This window comes from Scheffersomyces spartinae (assembly GCF_019049425.1).
Source record: "Scheffersomyces spartinae strain ARV_011 chromosome Unknown scaffold_10, whole genome shotgun sequence".
NCBI classification, from domain to species: Eukaryota; Fungi; Ascomycota; class Pichiomycetes; order Serinales; family Debaryomycetaceae; genus Lizanozyma; species Lizanozyma spartinae.
The window spans coordinates 1-24,050 of record NW_025065057.1 but is presented as its reverse complement, the minus strand read 5'-3'; the positions used below and the strand labels follow the sequence as shown (position 1 = coordinate 24,050).

The following is a 24,050-nucleotide window of genomic DNA, read 5'->3' as shown; positions in this document are numbered from 1 at the left end:
ACTCGAGCCACAGCAGCATCGGGGGTGTTTGATGAAGAGGGCCATTTCAAAAGTAATTGAGAACGGCATTGTACACAAAGCAAGTAGTTGGGAGTCATCAAAGAACATGCCAAACCAACGCGATTGGGTTAAGCTAAGCTCATAAGTTAAAATATTCCATATGCTGTAACAGCAAAAAAGAGGAAATTTATTTGAAAATGTATCAACATATGTGCATCTATATAAATAGTTACTACGGTGTGTAATTAGAAAGACACACTATAATAATAATAGTAATAATAATAATAATAATAATAATAATAATAATAATAATAGTATTAGTAGTAGCAGTCGTAGTTGGCGAAAGGGGGGCTACGCAAATCAGAAATAAATTCGTAATACTCCCGTGTTATGAATTCGCCCCTTTCGTTGCAATCCCCTACACAGCAAAAGGCAAAAGGGATGCACATCAAGGCAGGCCACTGAAAATGGAATACATTGACAGATCGAGTTAATATGCGCGCCAAAGGGGTATACGGGTCGGTGGTCGGTGATATTACAATGAATTGTGTTGTTCGTTTACGAGGTGTAGGTTAGCTTGCACGATTCTTTTAAGCGATTAATATTAGGTCAGATTGCTCCAACAAGATTGATCTCTGTTTGTGGTGGAGTAAAAATACTGCACAATGGATGACGGTTGCGTTCTAAGCTAATAGTTAAACAATAGATGATGAAATGTGTTTTAACGATCCTTGCATTACGTTTAAAGTGTGTTAAAGGTCGTTTTAGGAGAAAGCAGGTTGAGAAACTTATATACGAACCAACTCGGCAATTGAAAGAATCAATTCAAACTCCACAAAGAAGACGAAAAATTGTAACATAAAAAAGACAACTCTAGTTATCTAAACTGCTAACTGTCAGTTTCCCTGTTATCTACAACGGTTATAATAAGAATGAGTAGCGATGTGATGTGGTTTATTATTATCTCTCGTCTCAACGAATAAGCATTTGCATGTGATCGGTGTTGTACAATTTTCCCCAAATTGAAGTTCGTAAACTTTTGACCTTTACAGTTTCGTACTCTAAATAATATCGTTGGCGACACGACCTTTGTGGGATTTGGAAGAAAAGGAGGAGGTCAATCCATTTGATGCTGTAAGAAAACGACATTAAGTTTCTCTTTGGTCACGTGTCATTGCAAAACACGGACAAAAGCCCAATTAGGCAACTTCGGCGTGTAATCTGCCATTTTGGTAGGGTATACCGATGAAAGACGAGAGATGAAGCTTAAAGCATGTTAGTAATCAAAGATCCTTAATTTGCGTATATATACAAATAAGCAATACGTAAGGAATACTTATCGCTTAATTTTTGTTGTTTGAAAATCAATCATGACTTCGTCTACCCTGAAGGTGGTTTTAACTCCAGAACATTTGGAACATCTCAATAAGCATTTGCAGTATTTAACACCACAAGAGATCATCAGATGGGCATATGTGACGTTTCCCAATTTGTTTCAAACCACAGCCTTTGGTTTGACTGGTTTGGTTACTATTGATATGATCTCCAAGTTAGATTTCAATGAAGAAGACGAAGTGAGAAAGCACCCTATTGATTTAATTTTCGTTGATACTCTTCACCATTTTCCCCAGACTTTAGCTTTAGTGGAAAATATTAAACAGAGATATGGTCCAACATTACACGTTTTCCAACCATTAGGAGTTACCACTGAAACTGAATTTGCTCAGAAATATGGTGAACAATTATGGGAAACAAATGACAACTACTACGATTACTTGGTGAAGGTTGAACCTTCCCAAAGAGCTTACAGTGAGTTAGGAGTGGTTGCAGTTCTCACAGGAAGAAGAAAATCTCAAGGAGGCGCTAGAGGTTCATTGCCAGTGATTGAAGTCGAAGCTTCAAGTAACACAATAAAAATCAATCCATTTTGTAATTGGGACTTCAAGCAAGTGAAACAATATGTTGATGAACATAAGGTTCCTTATAACGAACTTCTTGATCTCGGGTATAAGTCTGTGGGGGACTGGCATTCAACAGTTCCAGTAGCTGAAGGGGAAGATGAACGTTCAGGTAGATGGAAGGGTAAGGCTAAAACAGAATGTGGAATCCACGAAACAAGCAAATTTGCTCAATATCTCAAGCAAAACAGTAATTAGAGTGTACAATATCGTTAGAATTTGTTAAAAGGGAAAATTCATTGGTTGAATCAACTTTATTGTAGTCAAATTTAGTTTGTCTCTGAGAACCATAGTTTTTTCAAAGATAAACCACTGATCGAGGGTACACAATTTTGCAGCACGGAATTATGATTGCAGCCTTTTCGGGCTCAGAAGCCGATAAATACTATGGTTCTTGATGTGAGAAGATATTGTGTGACTTCAACCTGCCCCAGTAGGAACGTCTTTCCGCAGTTCGCGTCCTCTTGACTTACACTGTAACCACCATCGGTTGCTCTTGAAATACACTGTCAGTGTTATCGTGTGTAGGCATGGCGATGACAAAAAAGTTTCAGTGGAAATCAAACCATAAGGCACAGCGGAATTTCATGCCGAAATAAGACTATTACGGAATTTGTCGGACCGCGCTAAGATAAAGGTGAATACCGTTAATGATATCCTGAATCACACACATTGGTGAGTTGTATATAAGTTATTGATAATGCTCAAATCATATGGTTATCAGCTCCATACAGTGCAATGGTATCTAATATTAAATCCAAAGTATAAGCATCCTTTTTCTCTTTAACACTCACTATAATTACTTGGATCTTTCTCCTTCCCTTAACAACCCCTTAGCTCCGAAGAAGTATCAAGTTTAAAAAAGCAGAATACTAGACATTCTCCACAATCATCAATATGTTGTTGGATGTTATTGTGTACTTGCTGCAGCACAGTTTACAAACCCTGTTTACCTTATTGGTTACATTTGGGTTATACTTCTTTGTGTTGTATCCATTTGTATTCTCCCCATTAAGAGATATTCCTGGTCCATATATCCACAGACTTTCAAAAATCCCAGCTTTACACTACCAAAGGGTTGGTAAGTGGATTAGACGGGTATCAGACCTTCATGAGAAATATGGTGACGTAGTTATCCTTTCTCCAACTGAAATCAGTGTTAATGGTGACTCAAAGTATATCAATGACATTTACATCAAGAACTTCCCCAAATCACCCTTCTACGAGAACTTTAGAAATCATGGTTTCAAAGATAACATCTTCTCTAGTTTGGAAAATGATAGGCACTTGGGTTATAAGAAGTTGGTGATGAGTTTGTATTCTAAGTCTGCTGTTTTCTCTCATAAAAACCCTACTCGTCAAAACATTGTTAACAAGGTTCGTTTAGTAGTCGACAACATTTACCAATCTTCGGTTACTGGAAACCAACCAGATTATATCAACGCTAAAGGTGAAGAAAACATTCACTCTAAGGGATTCAATCTCCAAGATGGTGGAAAATGGTTTAATCCTTCTAGTAAAACTAAAAACTTGGGAATCGATGTTTATCCACTTTTTGCTTCGTTAGCTATGGATGTTGTGTCTGCTTTTGAGCTTGGTGTTGAAAATGGATCTAATTTGTTGAAGCATCCTGAACAGAGAGGAATTGTTGCAACTCATGCCTTGCAAGCACTGATGGGATTCTGGACTACATTGATGCCTCGGTTCTGGAACTGGGCAGCATCCAGTAGAATTAAACAAGCATCCGTTGTTATTGAAGAATGGCAATTGGCAATGTATGATGTTGCTGAGGCCAATGTTCCCTCATTTTGTGAAGGTCAAAATATGACCACTTTAGAACAATTAAAGAAGAATGGTTTGACAGGGAAGAATGCCTATTCTTTCTTATCCGACAATATATTTGCAGGACATGAGACAACCGCCATTCAATTGGCATTTTTGACGTTTGAATTGCTGAGACCTTGTAATTTTAAAGTTCAAAGAAAGTTAATCGAAGAGCTTCAAAAGACTTTTGGAAAACCTAAAGGCCCTCAGGATTATATTGAAGATTTAGAAACTGTTGATTCCTTACCGTACTTGGATCTGATAATGTTGGAGAATTCTCGAGTTCATACTTCTATCCCTGGAGCTGAACCCCGAATTGTTGATAGACCATATTATGTGAATGTTTACAACAAGGATTCCAAGACATCCAAACAAGTTGGTATTCCTGTTGGAACAACAATTTCATGTTTACCGTATGGAATGCATCGTGTTGAATCTGTGTTTCCCAATTCAGAACACTGGATCCCTGAAAGATGGATGCCTTATGAACATGAGACCCCATTGGAGTACAATTCTCGGATAACTACCCAACAGAAATACATGATGCCATTTGGTAAAGGGATCCGAATGTGTCTTGGGATGAATGTTGCTCAGATAGAAATGAAAATGGCCATTGCCAACATCTACTGGCATTGTAATTCTAAATTATGTGAAGACTGGTGTGAGATCACATCTAAGGAGAATGATCCAGTGTTATCTACAAGTCCAGTACCTATTGGAAATTCTGCACCTAAGAATAAGACAGACATTGAGAAAATGACAATGTACGATCTGTACACTACACGTCCTTTGAATGACGAGTGTTGGTTAGAATGGTATGAGAATGAGTGATAGCTTAGCGTATAGCTCTCATCATAAACACTCTATCTGTCATGTAGTTGCAAAAAGATGTGTTGAACACGACCTTCTTTGCGACTAGGTTGTAATTATCCTCGGTACTGTACATGATTTAAATCACGTTACAGTGATGAATGCCTGGTTTTACGTAACCAAAGTATATACGACTAAAGTCCATAAGCCTTGAAGAGGTAGTGTATTTGTATAATTTGATGACACTGTATAATATGTTGCTGTGGATACATAAAGTACGGAGAGTATGGAGTTATGGTACACTAATTGTCAGCTGTAGCACAGTGAGTGATACGTTGTACTTTAATATATTCTGTTGTAATATAGTCTTATAGCTGTGATATATGTAATAGACGGTAAAATTGATAGTCTATTGTTACTATAATGTAAATACAGTGTAATTATCCGGTGATACTCGACTCCATTATAATATAATGTACTGTGCTCTCGTACACACTACTGCGAATTGATCCAGGCCACTCCGGTTTCCCCGAAGCCAAATGTCCCTTGAGCCTCCATATAACCTCGACAATCTTTGATCGCCATTGAACCATTTGTAGTATGCAATTGGGATAAAAGGAAAGGAGATTCTGTCACCTGTTTTGCTCACTTTAAGAAAGCAACATCATTTGAACCAAGTTATTAATAAGAAAGAAAGATTGAAAGAAGGAGACATTATTTCTCACTAGTATGTTCCCCTTTGCTGTACCATATCCTCCAGAACAAATAAATGGGTTCTGGGGGATTCCCACCTCCACCATTGATTGGTGTGAAGAAAACTACGTGGTATCAACATACATTGCTGAGGCATTGAACACCGTCACCAACTCAGTCTTCATAGTACTCGCACTGTTTGCCATAGTCAAAGCTTATACCAATAAATTAGAACCAAGATTCATATTTAGTGCCTTGGGGTTCTTATTGGTGGGTATAGGTTCATGGCTCTTCCATATGACCTTGAGATACGAGTTCCAACTTTTAGATGAACTACCAATGATCTATGCCACTTGTATACCCTTTTGGTCGGTGTTTAGTGAGTTTAAAACCAAATCTCAATCGTTATTAGTGGCCTTGGGAATCTTCACGGCTGCCAATACTTTAACATTGGTGTACTTATACTGGAAAGACCCCACTATCCATCAAGCAGGTTATGCTCTCTTAAATGTAGGGATCATCTTAAGATCAATCGGCCTTACTCAAAAACACGTCTTTGATCCAGTTGCTAAAAGACAATTGTTCCGTACAATGGTCTCGGGTGTAGCCATCTTTTTGTTGGGATACTTTTTATGGAATATGGACATTCATTTCTGTCATCATGTCCGTTCTGCTAGACGATCCATTGGTATGCCTTATGGATTTGTGTTGGAAGGACATGGCTGGTGGCATATTTTCACCGGTACCGGAGTCTATTTCTATTTGGTGTATGAAGAATACTTGAGATGTTTTCTTCAAGGAACAGACAAATTCTATGCTTTCAAATGGGCCTATGGTTTACCTTATATTTCATTGGTAGACAAGCATGGATTGGAAAGAGCAAGAGCCATCAAGACTTTGGCAGACCTCGATAAAGAGTATTTGGATCAGCAAGCAAAGTTGATATCAATTGACTCGAAAAAGATTCAATGACTTTACTGCTCTATTTCTTTTAAACTCTTTTTTTTATCATATAGTGTTTCGTTTACCTTTTCTTTTCATTTCATTTCGTTCAAAGCGTATTTGGTTGGTTAGAACTTTTTATTCTTCTTCTTCTTTTAATAGATTAAGAATTATTATCATGAACTTGGGTCTAAAGCAAAGTAGTAATCTCTTTGATCAACTTATCATTCTCCATGATATCTTTAAATTCATTACTTACCATTGATCTTAAACGTTCAACGGTTTCGTCTGCACTGAATTTGAGTTCTTTCTTATCAGAATCATAACACATTGATTTCCAAGCTTTCAAGATACTACTGATGTTCTCAAGACCTTCCTTGTATTCTGAAGGAGTACATTTTGTCTTTTTGCTTAAAGTATCGGTGTCATCCAGTTGTAGCTGAGACGCTTTCCTTTTGGCCATGTTAATTATCTTGGTGGGGAACCGTACCAAATCAGCAACATGAATACCAAAGGATTTATCAGATACACCAGGTTCCACACGATACATCAATGTAATATCATCTTCCTTGTCCCCCTCGGCTTCCTTCTCAATATGAGCTACAACATGTAAGTTTTCCACTTGGTTGGGATATTTATCTGCCAACTTTGTTAATTCATGGAAATGGGTAGCAAATAATGTGAAGCATCTTCTAGAGGTAATAATATATTCCAGGATAGCATAAGCAAGTCCAAACCCATCATACGTCGAGGTACCTCTACCTAATTCATCGATGATAATCAATGAATTATGTGTTGCAGCACTCAAGATTGATGATGTTTCAAGCATTTCGATCATGAATGTAGATAAACCTTTCAATTGTGAATCACTGGCCCCTACTCTTGATAAAATAGCATCAAAAATTGGAAGCTCTGGGGTTGCAAGATCATCATCGTCACCTTCAACAGGAACAAAAGAACCAATTTGAGCCATAAGTGCAATCACACCTACTTGTCTGATATACGTAGACTTACCACCCATATTTGGTCCTGTAATTATGGCAAAGCTCTTTCCTAATCTTTCATCAGGTCTCCCAGGATTAGACATAAGAACATCATTAGCAATAAAGTTAACATCATCTTGAACTTCCAAAACTGGGTGTCTAGCATTATGTAAACGAATCTGTCTATCAGTATACTCATCGCTCTCAAGTGTTGATGCCAATGGATGTAAAATGGGTTGAGTGAAGGGAGTAGGGGCGAATATTGCACTGTTGGCAAAAGCTGTAATCACATCAACATGAGATAAGGTTAACCCTAACCTTGTGAATACTGTAGAATAAGTTAAACTGATGGAAATGATCTCTTTAACTAATTCTCTCTGCTTCAGGTTGTATGATTGGGATAATTGAGTATACTCTTGAGATGAAGCCTGTAATTCCCTAGTTGTAAAATAAACACCAGCCTTCACGGTTTGCAATTGATTATACTTCTTCCCAGTATTACGTAAAACCACAGAATCGTTACGAGTTACTCTGAAACACCAACCATGCTGTTGATGCTTCTCTAATTTCAATTTCTTATCAATGTCCATGTTAAGATCCTCGCCAACCTCTAGGTGGATAGCCTTCATGGCTTCAAGGTTCAGTTGGATTTTTTCATTAATTGCAATCAAATCCTCATCAAATTCAGGCCTAATATTAAAGTCATTGGAAAACAAATCATGAGCTGAGGTAGACTCTAATGGAGATAAATCAATGGTTGTTTCCACCAATTCTTGAAATTTAATAAGAGGTAAATATGCCTCTTTTATAGGATTATACCATATTTCTGTAATGAGTTGCTTTTTAAGTTCATCATTGGTGTCTTGTAATACCATTTCCAAGAATTCCACTAAACTTGGTAATATCAATACTAATTGATAAAGACGAACTACGTCTTCCAATTTTTTATTTTCACCACCTGAGGAATTACCATCCAAACGTTTGAACCCAATGGAAAGCTTTTTAATAAGTCTCTTGATATCAGGTACTTTTGGTAAAAACTCTTGTGTGAAAAAGATCCTCAAATTAGTGTCCTCGATTAACGACTTGACCAATTGTTGTCTTTCTTTAATCATTTTCAAGTTGGTCAAAGGTTGTTTCAACCATTGAGAAAGTAATCTTGAACCAGCATTGGTTTTGCATTTGTTCAAAAGTTCATAAATCGAAGTAACTGTTTGTGATTGTTTAGTTGGCACTTTACTGTTTAAAGATGATGGGAAAATATTCAATGCTCTTAATGTCAGTGCATCCAACTTCATAAAGTTAGACAAAATGTACTTGTTTAAAGTGAAAACCGAGTTCAATGACAATAACTCCAAATAGGCAATTATGGCATTACAGCATGAAAATGAAAGTGGCATTGAATTAATATCTATGCCCTTACTTGCAAGAATCACTTCAATACTTTTTTCCTCTGAGTGTTCTAAATCTCTTTTGTCAGAGACAACTAATTTACTTAAATCTTGCTCAATATCCTTGGCATTAAACGATGATGATTTCACTGATGTAATCACAAGACCACCAATCCGATCCAATACTTGAAAGAATTTGGCGTAATCTTGAGAGGTTGCGGTGTTCAGGGGATCATAGTTTGAAGGAACAATGACTTCCTTAATTCCCAATTGCAATATTAAACTTTCCAAATTCGAGTATAAGTCGTTGTCTTCAAATTCAGAAATTTGCATCTCAGAACTCAGTAAATCAACCAAACAAACACCTATATGTTTTGTGTTGGTACCAACTTCAGTTGTAGTGTTCTGGAATTTGATTGCTGCAGCCACAGGTGTTGAACCATCCAGAAACAAGCCTTCTAGATTGACTTCATATTCGTTGGATAACGCCTCCAAATTTCCAGGTGTAGCCATACATATTAATTCATACGTTTTGTTGTTGTAGAACTCCACCTTGTATTGGTTCTGGATAAGACAAAAGCGTAGAACGTTATTGGTAAGCACTTGGGGTGATATCGTTACGTAGCGATGCTTCCCGTTCTGGTTATACTTGACCACAGCCTGAGTCTTATAGATATTGTTTGCAATTAAGTCTGCATCTTCGTTCAATACGGTGAAATAATCCTTATTATTGTGATCAACTATTCTAATGGTATTTGCATCCTTAGGAGGTAAATTGGCGTATTTATGGTAGAACAGACGTTCGTCCCCGGCATCAGTAAACTTTAAATCAGGACGCGTACTCGACATGATATCAACTAGTGTCTCTTACTAAGTGGATTGTAGAAGAAACAGTATAAATGAAGTATTAGTTTTCAAGTATACGCGTCACAATACGTACCTTACTTTATTTATGTTGCTTATGTAATAAAATGGTGTTCCTTATGTAATGTCGCTGTTTGAAATGTGGAAGGTGCCCAGTTTGCGGGTAACTAAGGATAACCCAAATATATCTGAATAAAATATGACTATACAAATAGTAGATCCATTTTATAGCAACAAATCATATCAAATATCTGCGACTTTATTGTTGAATTTGGTTCCGTATTGATTTCGGTTGTGAAGATTTGGAGTATTCATCGTAAGTTTAATTGAAAATTTATCTTATTTTACCACAAATAAAGAAGGCACTACTGGTGTTCGGGTGTTTGTATCTACACCTATGGATATACACCTAAATTACATGATGGGTGTTCCGGTGTCATTACAATCAATTATAAGAAAAGTATTCATTCGTATATTATATTTAGTATCTGTTGTATCTATCATCTTGGTAGTTGAACTTAGGTTCATAATCTGGGTGCCATTGGTCTCTGTCACCGTAGTTAGCATCGTATTGTCTGTAGGCATTGTCAACAGCTTGTTCTTTAAGCTTTCTGGAGTCCATGTAGTCCAAACCCTTAGTTTCAACCAACTTGTCAACTTCACCACCAACAAAACCAGCAAGCAATTCCTTAGCAAAGGCATGGGAAACTGGCTTACCTTCAGATCTTTGTCTATCTTCAAAAATCTTCATAGCACCGAATGAAGCAGCACCCGCTACCATTTCATGAGAGAACTTACCCTCATGGTTACCAGAGTTAACTTCTTCGTAGTGATCACCGAAACCGAACATTTTATATTATATTACTTTTTTTATGCTTTAATGAATGACATAAAGAATTGTGACAAAATGGAGAGATTGTGCACCTTTTATATTCAGCAATTGATGAGGTTAGGGCCGCCTCACATTTCGACAACTTGAAATTATAAACACTAATTTGTCGGACAACCTTATAACATATATTATTTTGTATATTATTTTGTATGATCGTATGAAATTTCAGACATAACCGTCGATCCACGATCCACTTGAAACCAGACAAAAAATAATACGCCTTGTGTTAAGTAGATTGTTTACCAAACACAATAGAAAATTTACCAAATCTAAAACGATCACGACACAACTTTTGACAGGTGTCAAATGCGTCAAAAATTGCTTCGTGATCTGACACCGTATACCAAAAAATGTCTGCACCTACTCCGCACCAGCCCCTATTTTTAGGTGCGTTTTATGTTCGTTCCTAGCCTAGGAATAGGAAATTCCAAAGCGACGATCATTCCATTTATTGTGGAAGTGGCTGAGTACTTGACCCCTTGAACGGTGTGGACGCAGTTTGTGTCCACTCTTACCAATTGGCATTAAAGCGTTCAGATTTGTTTAAAATGTCTATTCCAGTTAGAATACGAGAACTTTCAGATAAATGACGTTTCAACTCAAAAGGGTTAAATCGTATTATTACGTAATTGCTTACATAAAATTTCTATTTGTCTCATTTAAGACAGTGGTTCACTTGACTCTGAACCGGATCGGAGTCAATCTTTATTCAATATAATTCAACATTAGGAAAAGTGATGAGACAAACCAAGATTTTGACCTCTACTCTTCTATAATCTAACACTATTAAATCACCCATATAATGGCCTCCTTAACTCAAACCAATCTCGACGGTATATTACCTTTGATTGCCAGGGGTAAAGTTAGAGACATCTACCAAGTTGACGATGCTACATTATTGTTTGTAGCTACTGATAGAATCTCTGCTTATGATGTTATAATGGAAAATGGTATCCTGTCCAAGGGTAAGATATTGACTAAATTGTCTGAATTTTGGTTCGAATTTTTGAGTGAATCTATTCCCAACCATTTGATTTTGACCAAGAACGACGACGCTAGTTTGTTTGCCAAGTTACCTAAAGAATTATCTGAGCCCAAATATAAAGATCAACTTTCAGGAAGATCTCTTTTGGTTAGAAAATTGAAGTTGATTCCCTTAGAAGTCATTGTCAGAGGTTACATCACCGGATCTGCTTGGAAGGAATACAAGAAGACTCAGACTGTCCATGGGTTACCTGCAGAAGCTGGTTTACAAGAATCACAAGAGTTCCCAACACCAATCTTCACACCTTCAACAAAGGCTGAACAAGGAGAGCATGATGAAAACATTTCTCCCGAGAAGGCTGCTGAGATTGTCGGCAAGCAATTGTGTGACCAACTTGCTTCTAAAGCCATTGAGTTGTATTCCAAAGCCAAGGAGTTTGCAAAGACAAAAGGAATCATCATTGCTGATACCAAGTTCGAATTCGGATTAGACAGTGAGGGTAACATTGTACTTGTTGATGAAGTGTTGACCCCTGACTCCTCCAGATTCTGGAATGCATCTACCTTCAAGCTTGGCCAATCACAGGACTCTTACGATAAGCAATTCTTGAGAGATTGGTTGACTTCCAATGGGTTGGCTGGAAAAGATGGTGTTTCTATGACAGAGGAGATTATCACCAAATCCAAGGCCAAGTACATTGAAGCCTATGAATCTTTGACCGGTGAAAAATGGTCAGATTAAATTAACGTAATGCAATATAAGAAAATGACTATATAATAATATTAATAATAATAATACCAATAATAATGTTAATGATTTAATACCTTGCGTTTCTTCTAAGGTATACTTCGTCAAAATCAGGTGTACATCTCTTATCAAGAGTCATGCGCTCCATTTCATCTGTTACTCTTCTCTTCTCTGTCATTTGATGATATCTAGTAGGAGAAACACCACCACCACTACCACCACCACCTGTACCCAAGAGCTTAGCAGATGAATGGGAAGTGAACTCATGATCTTCATTTCGAGCTTTCAACGGTGTCCTTCTTACACCCAATTGTAATTTCTCCGATAAGAATTCTTCACTAGTCAAGTCTTTGGGACCTTTTAACTTGACATTATGGGACACAGGAGGATTCAGGGATGCAGTTCGTAAACCAGTATCTCCATTATATGGTTGTTGTTGTTGTTGTTGCTGTTGCTGCTTAGCTAAATATTCCTTAACTCTAAACTGGACTTCTTGCTCTACAACTAGTTTAAATTCTCTCTGATAACCTAAACGGACTTCTTTCAATTCAAGATCCATTTGCTTTTTCCGAGCTTCAAACTCTTCAAGTAAGTCCTCTTCAAATTGTTTCTTATGGAGACTCAATTTCCGTTGCATGGATTCATATTTCTCATCCAATGTTTCCTGTTCAAGCTGAAGTTTTCTTTCTAAGTTTCCCAAATACTGTTCTTTCTTTTTCAATTCTCCATTTTTAATGGTCAACTGCTCTTGGAACTCTTTTAATGTAATCACTAACTCCTGTAGTTCCAGCTCCTTCCGAACAAACTTGACAGTGAGCATCTGTAGAAGATCAAAACATGAGGCTCTCTCATTGGGGTCCACAACTATACATTGATCGACCACCGATTGAAGTTGGGATGAATAACAAGTGGGTAAAGGATTTAAAACCCCTTGCTTAATCTTAGTCTGTAATTGTAAATGAGTCTTTGCTTGGAACGGAGGCTGTAACGTACAGAGCTCATAAATAACACACCCCAACGACCAGATATCACATACTGGTGTATAGGGGTTGTCCATTAGTACTTCTGGAGACATATAATAAGGAGTCCCCACATAAGTTTTGGCAAAATCATTCTGAGATGTTATCATCTTAGCTAACCCGAAATCACCAAGTTTAATGGTCTTATCAGAACTTGTTAAAAAGATATTGTCGGGCTTAATGTCTCTATGTATGATGACGGTTTCATTGTTTATCGTTGGTTCAGAGTGATCTCCAAGATCCAGTAAATTATCCTTTGGAGCATCTATCCCATAGTGGCATTTATGCAATGCCAATAAGATTTGTATTAGAACTTTCCAAATGAATGTTTCAGGTACACGTTCTTTACAACTCTTGAATCTTTTAATGCAATGAGCCAAATCTCCTCCTTCACAATATTCCATATAAATATGAATAAGTTTCCTATCCAGGAAATGTTCATGACTGTAATATTTGACGATGTTTGGATGGTTAAGTTCTCTTAATATTCGAAGCTCGGAAATGGTTTGCATTCTTTCATGGGTATTCATTGAGGTGTATTCAATCTCTTTCCTTACAAAGATCTCTCCGTCGACTATTCTTCGTACTCTTCGAACTGTTCCAAAGGAGCCTTTTCCTATCACCTCCAACAGTTCATACTCTTCGCTGATACTCATTTAACGGTGATGATGATGTACACACAAATACTGCTGATGCTATCTTTAAGAATGGTATGCTTTATGCGTGGCTCACGTGGTAGTCAATATCGTAGAACTTGGGTACATCTAACGGCTTCAACGTCAGTAAACAACTATTATCCTGTTGTATCCAACACCAGACACTATTCACTAGTTGAGTTAAACAGACACTGAATTCTTGCTATGATCTGTTTACCCAGTCTTGTTTATGTAACTCCCAAAAGGGAAAACCAATGATTTTGTGATGCCTGTGTAGGGCCACCGGTTTTCGCAGCCGTATATAACATGGAGACACTGTGAGGAATTAATAGAAATTTTGGTGAATGTCGTCAATATCGTTTCAAGAGGGTAGGTTTAATAGTACGTGGAATATAGCAAGACATGTCACATTCTGTCTACGGCGTAGACAGAATGTGATGTGGTATAGGTATAAGATACATAGATTATATATGTCATATTCTTTGTCATATGACTTATTCATTTATATATAAGCTCGTACATAACTCATAATATGCATTGTGATATCATGCACCATGTCACTGTTATTCCATTGACTCTTTATTAGCAATGGCATACTCATCTGTAATTTCAGGATTAGTAGTAGTTCCTTCGCCATTAAAGTAATATCCAAATGGACTTTCCCCCACGGTAGGACTTGTTACCTGAGAGTTCAAACTAGAATGGAATAATGCTCGAAGATATTCACTACTACTGTTTCTTGAGACAATCTCATCCAGAGCTAAGTAGCCATTTTTTGTTTGAAGCTCCGATTCAATTCCCGTTGAATCGGGTTTACAATCCCGTGATGATTCAGAGACTGAAGTTGACTGCATCATATCTGCTCCAGAGCAGATATCTTCTCCCTCTTTGATTTCAGTAATATATGCACCATTATGTTGAACTGAGGGATTTGGAATAATCTGTCTACTATTCAATATGGTTTCAATCTTTTGATAGAGCCCATTAGGTAATGTGAAATTGGATTTGAACTTGGAAACCATCCCGAAAACAGCTCGAATACTATCGTATATCGATGATACGGGGAATGATATGGGTGCTTTGAAATGAATAACCTCAGCCGCAGAATCAGCTAGTCCATTGGCAATTTCTAACAATTTCACCACTACCCCTGGACCATTAGACTCAAATGCAAACACAGGAAGTTCTGAAATTGACGTGAGAAAGTCATGGGCTATTTTATGTGGATGTGCAACACTTAAACAATTGTTATCATCTCCACTAGGAGATATCATACCACTACTATGTGATGCATGCCATACAAGAGACATCATCCAATACTTTGAAAGAATTATATTAGCTGCTTGAATAGACGAAGTAGGGTGTTGGATTTTAACCAAGTTTAATCGATTTTGAATCTCAACAATCCAATTATTATTGGCATCATTAAACCCTTCGCCCATAATATCTCGAAGTATAATGTCGGAACTCAATTGTTCTGGATTAACTGAAACGGTCATCCGATCAAAAAATTTCCTGTTTGGAGCCAGAAAGATCTTGGCTAATTCTGTAAAACCCGATAATAAAGATGGATATTCTTCATCATATAATGAAGGAAGTGGTATCAGGGCATCCAATACAACAGGAATACCTTCCTGAATATTTGTATATCTTTCAGTGATTAATAAAAGATAGTATATTTTGCTCAATCTATGAGATTCTATTGTAGTCTTACCTTCGTAGGTCTTTGGCTCATGTAATTTCATTAATTGTGCAATGGCCAATGCTTCTCTCAAATAAAGAATGGCAGGACTAACCCCATCCTTGTCATTAATGTAATAAACATATAAGAAGAACGACGCTAGTAATGTTTCAGTGCTGGGTTTCATCCTGTGGTTATATATATGAATTATTCTAAGACATTCATTGGCAAACACACTTGGATCTATTTTGTTATTCCAGTTGACTATCTGAGCATTCTTAGGGCTAAGAAATGAAACTTGACGAGATATTGCTGCACATATGGATAATGCCAACGCGTAAATAACTGAAGTGTCGTAAGACATTGGTTCTTCAATGTACATACTTTCCATTTTGCTGATCAAATCCGGGACTGAAACCACAGGCCATACTCCATAGTACCAAGTTTGAAATACATGAAGAGTTGGTAGTTGATCATCCAAGGTTAGAAGTGTGTGATCTGATTTCCCAGATGGCCCAGAATTTGTAGGCCTTGAACTAAAATTACTGTTGCCAGGTTGCCGGGAATCTGAAAAGTCTGTGAAACCCTCAAGTTCAGCTATTCGTTGGGGTGGAGCATATCGATCCGACTTCGCGAATGAAGCATCGTTGAAGAAATCTCGAGTTGTTTTGGAAGAACTTGATGTTTTCAATATAAAATGATGATCCCTTGTTGAAGGAACCTCTTGGGTTGGATTTGAATTTGAATTTGGGTTTGAGTTTGAGTTTGAGTTAGAAGATGAAAGTAGTGGTTCAGATGAGATGCCTAGACGTGATTGATTCAAATTCAGCAGGGAGTTTGAAGTGGATGAAGATCTGGAAGAAGACTGCAGTTCCGAGGTCGTCTGATGGTTTACTATGATTTCTTTTGGTTTAGGACCACATTTTTTACGGATCCGAACATTAGTACATTCAACTTTATTCAGCACACATCTTGTACATGGTACTGTGCCACTGCATCGCACTTTCTTGAAGGCACATCCATCACATGGACGTGAATACTTTTTAGGTCGACTATTAGTTCGTGTGCCTCGTTGCTGTTTATCTGATACCTCTTGACTAACAGCCTTTTGATATGAAGGTAATTGCATTGCTTCTAATATTGATTGTTGGATTTTGGTGATGGGTACATATCGTTCGGAGTCTTTGAGATTGCTGTAGGAAGAACTGGCCGCATGATCTCCATGTGCCACTTCATATGGCATTGCTTAAATGATCTCTAGTAGTTGCCTTTATTATAGTGATCGTTTAGGTATAGTGTTTTCATCGGACTCGCTCTTCTGCATTTGAAATTTTCTCCGCATTACATTTTACAATTGTTGGTGAACAAAAGACAAAAGACCCCACTACGGTCTCCACCAAAGTGGAATTTACTAAGAGAAGATCATTATTCCATGAACAGCGTCAAGGCCTATGCAAACATATATATGCTATGTGAGCAACGGTACAAATGCACACTTAGTGTTGGGTTATATAGGTATGGTTACGGGTATGGTTGTAGACGTTGCTTAGTGACTTGAGCTGCCTTTGTGGCTTCTGGTGACGGTATCTGAGTGCCAGGATTTCACGGCTGTGCCCACTGTAGATTTTGTAGTGTGGGGTGCAGGGCCAATAATGTTTATGTAGTTTGTGGAAGTTTGCGCGGGGGATAATATGCAGTGAACAGCGTGTTTTTTGTTTGCCATAATAATATGACTCTCACTGTAATATCAAATGTTTTAACAAAACCAGAATCCATCGGATAAAATTCCCCACAAAGCGTACAACAACGTACTCTCGGGGCGTGTTCGTTCTACAGTGGACATTACCAAATCAAATGTTGAAATCAACTGGTAGCGATTGGTTTTTCTTTAAATAGGAGACAAGACTGCATAGTTGATGTATGGGGTAACACCTAGTATTTCCTGATATTTTGTTGACTCCCGCGTTAATATAGTCGATTTGGGGCTAGTGCTACCAACACTCAAACTGGTGGTGAGCTGCTGCTAGGTATTGAATTATCATCCCTTCAAAGGCAATAAAGTGACCAATAGTTGTAATAACCTTCTAGAAGATAAGTCAGAATATTACAATAGAATGGCAATGTCTTTGTAGGTGTATTTCGCGCACTAACTCTATCCGGAGTTTAGTCTAGCGTCTTTGTTCAATCAAATTATGTCGATTCCGAAGTTTGATTATGCGTTGTAACTCCGGGCTTATACGGCACAGATTTGACAGCCAATAAATAGCCATGGTATTTTCCTCCTCCTCTGCTACATTCAATTGATTCTAGTTCATTCGATAACATTGATCATGTATCTTCGTTCTCGAATTCCTCGTTTAGCGCATAGGTATCGTCGAGTTGTTCCTGTTCGGGCTTATTCGCAGGCGTTAAGACATTTACCATTGAAGAACAATCTCCAATGGAAGTTAGCAATTGGGTCGATTGCAGTATTGGTGTCTGGTAGTTACTTATTAACACCCAACGAGATTCGTTTAGACTCCCCTCCAACAGGTACTCCTGTTTCATCCGAAGAACTCAGTAAACATACAACGTTGCAGTCAAGAATTTGGGTAGCTATCAATGGTGATGTTTACGATTTGACAGATTTTTTATCGCTCCATCCAGGTGGTGCAAAGATCATCATGCACTATGCTGGTAAAAATGCCTCCAAGATCTTTAACAAATATCACGCAAAGGACTTCTTTGCCAAATTCTTAACTCCGGAGTCGTACGTTGGCCCATTGATAGATGAATTGGATGAAGAGCCAGATATCACTGAGAGTGGGGATGCCGAAGAAAGAAAGAGGATGATGGAAAATAAGCCACCATTGTCGGATATGTTCAACCTATCCGATTTTGAGTACGTAGCCAAACAAATTCTCCCTCCTAATGCATGGGCCTATTACTCATCAGCCGCGGATGATGAAATCTCTTTAAGAGAGAACCACTATGCTTATCACAGAATATTTTTCCACCCTAAGGTGTTGGTGGATGTTAGTGAAATTGATATATCAACAGAATTTTTAGGAGAAAAGGTGGATGCTCCATTTTATTGCTCAGCAGCTGCTCAGGCAAGGTTGGGAAATGAGGATGGTGAGCTATCAATTGCACGAGGATGTGGTGATGAAAATATCATTCAAATGATTTCTTCTCAAGCTTCATTTTCCTTTGATGAAATTACTGATGCTAAACCGGACGGTGCAAATCAATGGTTTCAATTGTATGTCTTACCTGATAGAGAAAAGGCTTATGATGCCATAAAAGCGTGTGAAAAGAAGGATATCAAGGGTATATTTGTAACTGTAGACACTGCATTGCTTGGTAGAAGAGAGAAAGATTTGAGACACAGAGTCTTTAGCACTGGTGATGGTGATGATAATGAAGTAACTGCATTTGTTGCAGAAAATGACCCAATTATGGCTTTTAAAGATCCCATTTTAACTTGGAAAGATATCCAAAAGTTCAAAGAAGCTACTGATATCCCCATTGCCATTAAAGGTGTTCAAAGATTAGAGGATGTGTTGATTGCGATAGATAATGGGGTCAGTGCTGTGGTTTTATCCAATCATGGTGGTAGACAACTTGATTTTGCCCGTTCACCAGTTGAGATTTTAGCTGAAGTGATGCCTGTATTACGTGAACGGGGATTGGATAAAAAAATTGAAGTTTATGTCGATGGTGGAATTAGTAGAGGTAGTGATGTGATCAAGGCATTGTGCTTGGGTGCAAAAGGTGTGGGGTTGGGTAGAGCTTTCTTGTATGCTAATTCTGCGTACGGCGAAGATGGTGTAAAGAAGGCAATTCAATTACTTAAAAGCGAAATGTACCTTGACATGAAATTATTAGGTGTGAGCAAGATAGAGGACTTAACACCCGATTTGTTGGACTTGCGGAATTTATATGCTCGGCCACACTTGAATGACTATCTTTACAACCAAACATACGAGCCATTACAATCACCTAAATTTAGAGAGCCTCAAGATTGAGCATTCGTATGTTTAAGTAAAAAGCTTTACGCATATTCGATTTTTATACATGCATCATTAGCGCTACAGGTCACCTTTCAAAATGTTCACCTTCTCAATTCTTGGCCTTAAAGATCACTTTTGTCCATTGTAATTAAATCCAACCATCATAGTTTTATTATTTTGAGTTTTTTAGGTGCTATAGAAATCTTATAGCCTTTAAACCTGTCCACTGACTTTTCAAGAGATCGCATGGGATTAGCTGGGGACATAGTGTTGGAGATTTGACAATCGTCTATTTTCAGCATTGATGTGGTACTTTTAAAAAGAGGGGTGAATGACGTTTCAGTGGTTCAAACAATTAGTCAGTGTGTTATTTATTATTGGCTAAGGTGCTTTACAGTAAATCCTCTTCCACATCAAGACCATATCTTTAAGGGAATCAATGAGATAATTACATTATTTCATCTTAACAATAGTTAATGATCAAGGTAAAATTTACCACAGTAGTTTGGGGTACAATGGGTCTCCTGTCTCTTACAAAATAATAATTATTCAGTGCTTCGTCAAAGAAACGACTTCAGTATATGACCCACATTTGTGTAGTGTTTGAAATTTCAAATGATTCCTGAACAATCCACTTACAATTGCTTTCTTATTCTTTCCTAGTTTCTAGCGATTAATCAAGGTTTATGCGTATTTGAGAAAACCACATTTGATACTGCAAAGAACACATAATGTAAAAAGACCCCACTCGTAAACTTGCTTCAGTTTCTACTTATTAAAAGAATAATACAATTATGTAGTGACTATTACGTATCCCCACCCCAAAAACAAAGACTCTTCGAAATATCTAGTAAAGGCACTTCCTTCTTGAATATTGAAAAGCAAATCTTTTCAAAAATAAATGGAAAGAGGTGGTCTACTATCCCAACTTAAGATTAGATCTCCCTGGAAACGCATATATTATGTGTCGCATGCATCGTATATCATGCTGTTTTGGCTCCCACTGTGAAAATGAAATCCTTACGCAAATGGAGTTATATAGATTATTTCCGAATTTGAAGTTCTAGTGACAATATTATTCAGATATGGTTTCTTGATTAGAGGCATTAAAAACTTTCCGTGGAAGCTAACTTCTTGTAATTAATTCACTGAAGACTCAACTAGTTAGAATTTATATAGAATCTTACCTTCTAAGTACTACCATTTTGATATAGGATAAGTATTGGGCCCATTACTTTGAGGAGTCCAGTTGTTGTGTGAAAATCATAAAGTCCGGTAAGAATGAAAGACACTACCAATTTGTACTGCTAGCTCCAACTTCAAAACAACCGCTATTTCACAAATCAATTGAAATCTGAGCTAAATTGACGATATCCACTCTTAATGAGGAGAAGCTACCGTGGGATCCTCAATTTCAACTTTATTAGCAAACAAGAAAGTTGACATCAGAGGAATCTTAAAGCCTTATTTCACCAGCAGCTTACATAATTGCTTAATTGTTGAAAAGGCCTTGCACGCTTTGTTCTTATCTAGGTTTAACCAATGAAATTGACCTTATATATATCGACATGGTGTATACATAGTGTATGCATTACTTCGATTAGAGTATGTGTATGGGCATCTCTTAATTTTGCGCCACAAAATACCGAAAGAACATTTTGAATTTTATTTTTTATGCTAAGTGCACAAGTGTTCAATTTTGTGCTCTAGGTTAGGTATGATTACAATAGGTCGCGACAAAAACTCTTTACTCTTATGGGTAGGGAGCAGCTATGGACGACTTGAAGTGAGATTGAAATGAAGGCCTTGTGTTTTGTAAATGCATTCTGAGTAACATCACGTTATGAATGAAGTTTCTTGATGAGGGAGGATTTGACGGTTCGCGTATCGCGCAATGACATACACAAGAAAAACTGGAGAACCTAATAACGATATAATAAAGTTCAAATTGCTTTCTCCTATTAACTAAGATTTACGTAAATTGTGAAATAGAGCTACACAGTATCTAAGAAATGTGTAATCTGAAAAAAAAATCTCATACTTTAAATGTTTGGTTAGTTCCACTGATATACAATAACTTCACAACTTCTCGATTACTACCCGACCGAGAAACAAGGATTAAACTTTTACTCAAAGAACATTGACCTGCGTTCAAAATCTTGATGTTCCTTTGTTGAATGGAACGTATGTGACCCTATTCTACCTCACCTGCATCCCTACAACAATCAAAAAAGAGGCTTGTTCCTTTTAAGACAGGAAAAAAATATCCCCGAGGACCCTATGTCACAAAAGTCCTTTATTGTATAATTGGCTTATTCAATTCAAATGCATTTGAATACAATACCCTGCTAACATTGCAAAAATGAGAAAGGCTCTTCACAACCTTAAATTGAAGCCACTATTTTACAGTGTTGCAGGCAACTACTCTCATAGCAATGCTGTTGACGCAATCGCTAACACTTAGGCGTCATTCAGAAAGGAATGCAGCATCGCTTATCTTGGCAACCCAGACCATTTAAACTGAAGATATCAGTGATGGGCGATCAAGATTGCATAGATGAGAGAACGAATAGCCGAAATGGGGATTGACACAACAATTATTCCATTCGACTCAAAAAATATACTCTACAAGCAACGTGACTACACATACAGCCTAAAGATATTACATTGTACATATGCTTACAAGGAAAAAGATCTCTATTTATAGCAACATTGCCATAATGACAACTCTGGGTCCTTTACTCATGTAGACTGTACAATTGAGATTTCTAATGCTCTGAAGAAGTTTACACTGGAATTCGCAATATTAAAATACCATGGCTTGTAAAAACCTGATGGCCCTATAATAGTGCAAGTTTTAACGGGCATTTTGTTAGACTCAGCTAAAAATGTTAAGTCCGATGTGTGTTAAAATACACTTAAAAGTTGCATATTGCTTAACTACAATTAAATTTTGGTTGTAGCTACAATCCTTTGCAAAAGTAACTTCGTAAATGTGTCGATTCGTGAAGTGCAGAATAATAACTTCTAAGATGCACACCAAACTTTAAGTTAAATAATACAGATTAAAGACGAGTTTAACAAACCTTTTGCGTGAAATTAAAGCTTAAATCTACTGACTTGACTTCCCGCCGAAAAAGAAAACGTTGGCTTTTGCACTCCCAATGAATAACAGCTTCAGAGCGGGACAATATTTAGTCATGAGTCTGTCTTCGATCTCTGATAATGGAAAACACAGATCGTTTGATAACAATCATTAAATAGTAAACTCAAAGGTGAAAAAAACACTTTCCAGTTTTATAGACCAGATCTCCAATTTACGGTTTTGCTGATTTTTCATTTATATCCATTATGTGCTCAGCAATGAAATCCCGAAAATGCAGTTATGAAAGATTATCCTATATATAAAGAAACCCTAAATGCATAAAACTCCCTGTAAAGGGTTTAAGAAAGCTGCATGCGGAAAAGGTCAGGGCATCACTTCCGAGGTTGGAAGATCGTATAAACTATTGTTTAATTTTCACACAACAACGAATAAATCGGCATCCATAGTCAGTAACCTCAGTCAAACACTACGCTCTAATCAAGTCGAAATCAAGGATCACCAATTTCCAAAACGCATAGTAGAAAATGACGTCTTTTCTTCACAGAGCGAACTAAATGAATTGTAAACTAACAAACTAGTTAGTCTTAATTGGTGTTCTGGTCTCAACTTAAGAAGAACAAACTTTCTATTTTATTTTTTGTGACTTCACGATCACTTTGACGCAGTACAGCAGTTTTCTCTGCAATGACAATCTTTTTGTTCATAACAGTCGCATTTAGGAACAATAGAGACTATTGTATTATTGTGGGATATTTTAAAGTTCCAAGAGAATATAAGTGCTATTGCTTGGAGTGCATTTATTTTTGCAGCTGGAGTTACATACTCTATCCTCTTTTTCATAGTTGAATTACTTCAATTGCGGCTAAAGTCAAGTGCAACGGTATAAAATAATCAAACAATAATAGAGGCGTTTTTTTCATTATGTCGATTGTCCTAAGTTCTAGCTTGTTCTACTCGTAAAACTAAACTGTTTAAGCTATGAAAGTTTATCCTTTGACGCAATTTGACCTTTGTTTCTAGGAAGGGACCCATGCTACAGAAGTAGACTATGTAAGCAACATCTTTGTTGTGGACTTTCAGAATTATATAAATATTTCAGACAAGCCACGAGTATATCTGTTCAAAGTCTGGTTATGATTTAGGGGTTTATACTAGTTTTGAAAACACTGATTTCTAGTTGTTTGTTCGCTCTATAGGCTGAATCCAGGAACCACAAGATGGTCACGTTCGTTAATACCTGGACGGGAACAACAACCCTGACTTCGACAGGTTTCTTGGGTAACGTCTACCTCTATGTTCCTCGTACTACTTTAACAAGACCAACTTCAACTGGTACTTTCACAGACTCTGGAACAATTACAAATACGCAAAATTTACTTCTTTTAGGTGGTGATACTGTCACAGTAATCCCATATGTTCCTTTCTCACAAACTACGCTCCCAACTCTGACAACAACTGGTTTAACACGTACTACTACAATTACAGGTAACGATGGTACAGTTACTTA

General features: G+C 37.3%; 9 protein-coding genes across 9 annotated transcripts; 5 read left to right on the top strand and 4 right to left on the bottom strand.

Moving 5' to 3' along the window:
- Positions 1–1,370: 1,370 nt before the first annotated feature.
- On the top strand, positions 1,371–2,156 carry MET16 (phosphoadenylyl-sulfate reductase (thioredoxin); the record flags this gene model as incomplete). The annotated part of the gene is made up of 1 exon (XM_043191174.1): positions 1,371–2,156. The coding sequence occupies one exon, from the start codon at positions 1,371–1,373 to the stop codon at positions 2,154–2,156; it is 786 nt and encodes a 261-aa protein (XP_043049186.1).
- Positions 2,157–2,855: 699 nt separating this feature from the next.
- Positions 2,856–4,613, top strand: KQ657_000320 (uncharacterized protein; the record flags this gene model as incomplete). Its single annotated transcript, XM_043191173.1, has 1 exon — positions 2,856–4,613. One exon carries the CDS (start codon positions 2,856–2,858, stop codon positions 4,611–4,613), a length of 1,758 nt encoding a protein of 585 aa, XP_043049185.1.
- Positions 4,614–5,321: 708 nt separating this feature from the next.
- YDC1 (alkaline dihydroceramidase) lies at positions 5,322–6,257 on the top strand (the record flags this gene model as incomplete). The annotated part of the gene is made up of 1 exon (XM_043191172.1): positions 5,322–6,257. The coding sequence occupies one exon, from the start codon at positions 5,322–5,324 to the stop codon at positions 6,255–6,257; it is 936 nt and encodes a 311-aa protein (XP_043049184.1).
- A 160-nt stretch (positions 6,258–6,417) lies between these two features.
- MSH2 (mismatch repair ATPase) lies at positions 6,418–9,450 on the bottom strand (the record flags this gene model as incomplete). The annotated part of the gene is made up of 1 exon (XM_043191171.1): positions 6,418–9,450. One exon carries the CDS (start codon positions 9,448–9,450, stop codon positions 6,418–6,420), a length of 3,033 nt encoding a protein of 1,010 aa, XP_043049183.1.
- A 496-nt stretch (positions 9,451–9,946) lies between these two features.
- Positions 9,947–10,315, bottom strand: KQ657_000317 (uncharacterized protein; the record flags this gene model as incomplete). Its single annotated transcript, XM_043191170.1, has 1 exon — positions 9,947–10,315. One exon carries the CDS (start codon positions 10,313–10,315, stop codon positions 9,947–9,949), a length of 369 nt encoding a protein of 122 aa, XP_043049182.1.
- An 844-nt stretch (positions 10,316–11,159) lies between these two features.
- Positions 11,160–12,083, top strand: ADE1 (phosphoribosylaminoimidazolesuccinocarboxamide synthase; the record flags this gene model as incomplete). Its single annotated transcript, XM_043191169.1, has 1 exon — positions 11,160–12,083. One exon carries the CDS (start codon positions 11,160–11,162, stop codon positions 12,081–12,083), a length of 924 nt encoding a protein of 307 aa, XP_043049181.1.
- Positions 12,084–12,159: 76 nt separating this feature from the next.
- Positions 12,160–14,293, bottom strand: KIN3 (serine/threonine protein kinase; the record flags this gene model as incomplete). Its single annotated transcript, XM_043191168.1, has 2 exons — positions 12,160–13,682; positions 14,290–14,293. The coding sequence occupies 2 exons, from the start codon at positions 14,291–14,293 to the stop codon at positions 12,160–12,162; spliced, it is 1,527 nt and encodes a 508-aa protein (XP_043049180.1).
- A 34-nt stretch (positions 14,294–14,327) lies between these two features.
- KQ657_000314 (fungal specific transcription factor domain-containing protein) lies at positions 14,328–15,632 on the bottom strand (the record flags this gene model as incomplete). Its single annotated transcript, XM_043191167.1, has 1 exon — positions 14,328–15,632. One exon carries the CDS (start codon positions 15,630–15,632, stop codon positions 14,328–14,330), a length of 1,305 nt encoding a protein of 434 aa, XP_043049179.1.
- Positions 15,633–17,775: 2,143 nt separating this feature from the next.
- Positions 17,776–19,452, top strand: KQ657_000313 (FMN-dependent alpha-hydroxy acid dehydrogenase; the record flags this gene model as incomplete). The annotated part of the gene is made up of 1 exon (XM_043191166.1): positions 17,776–19,452. The coding sequence occupies one exon, from the start codon at positions 17,776–17,778 to the stop codon at positions 19,450–19,452; it is 1,677 nt and encodes a 558-aa protein (XP_043049178.1).
- Positions 19,453–24,050: the final 4,598 nt, after the last annotated feature.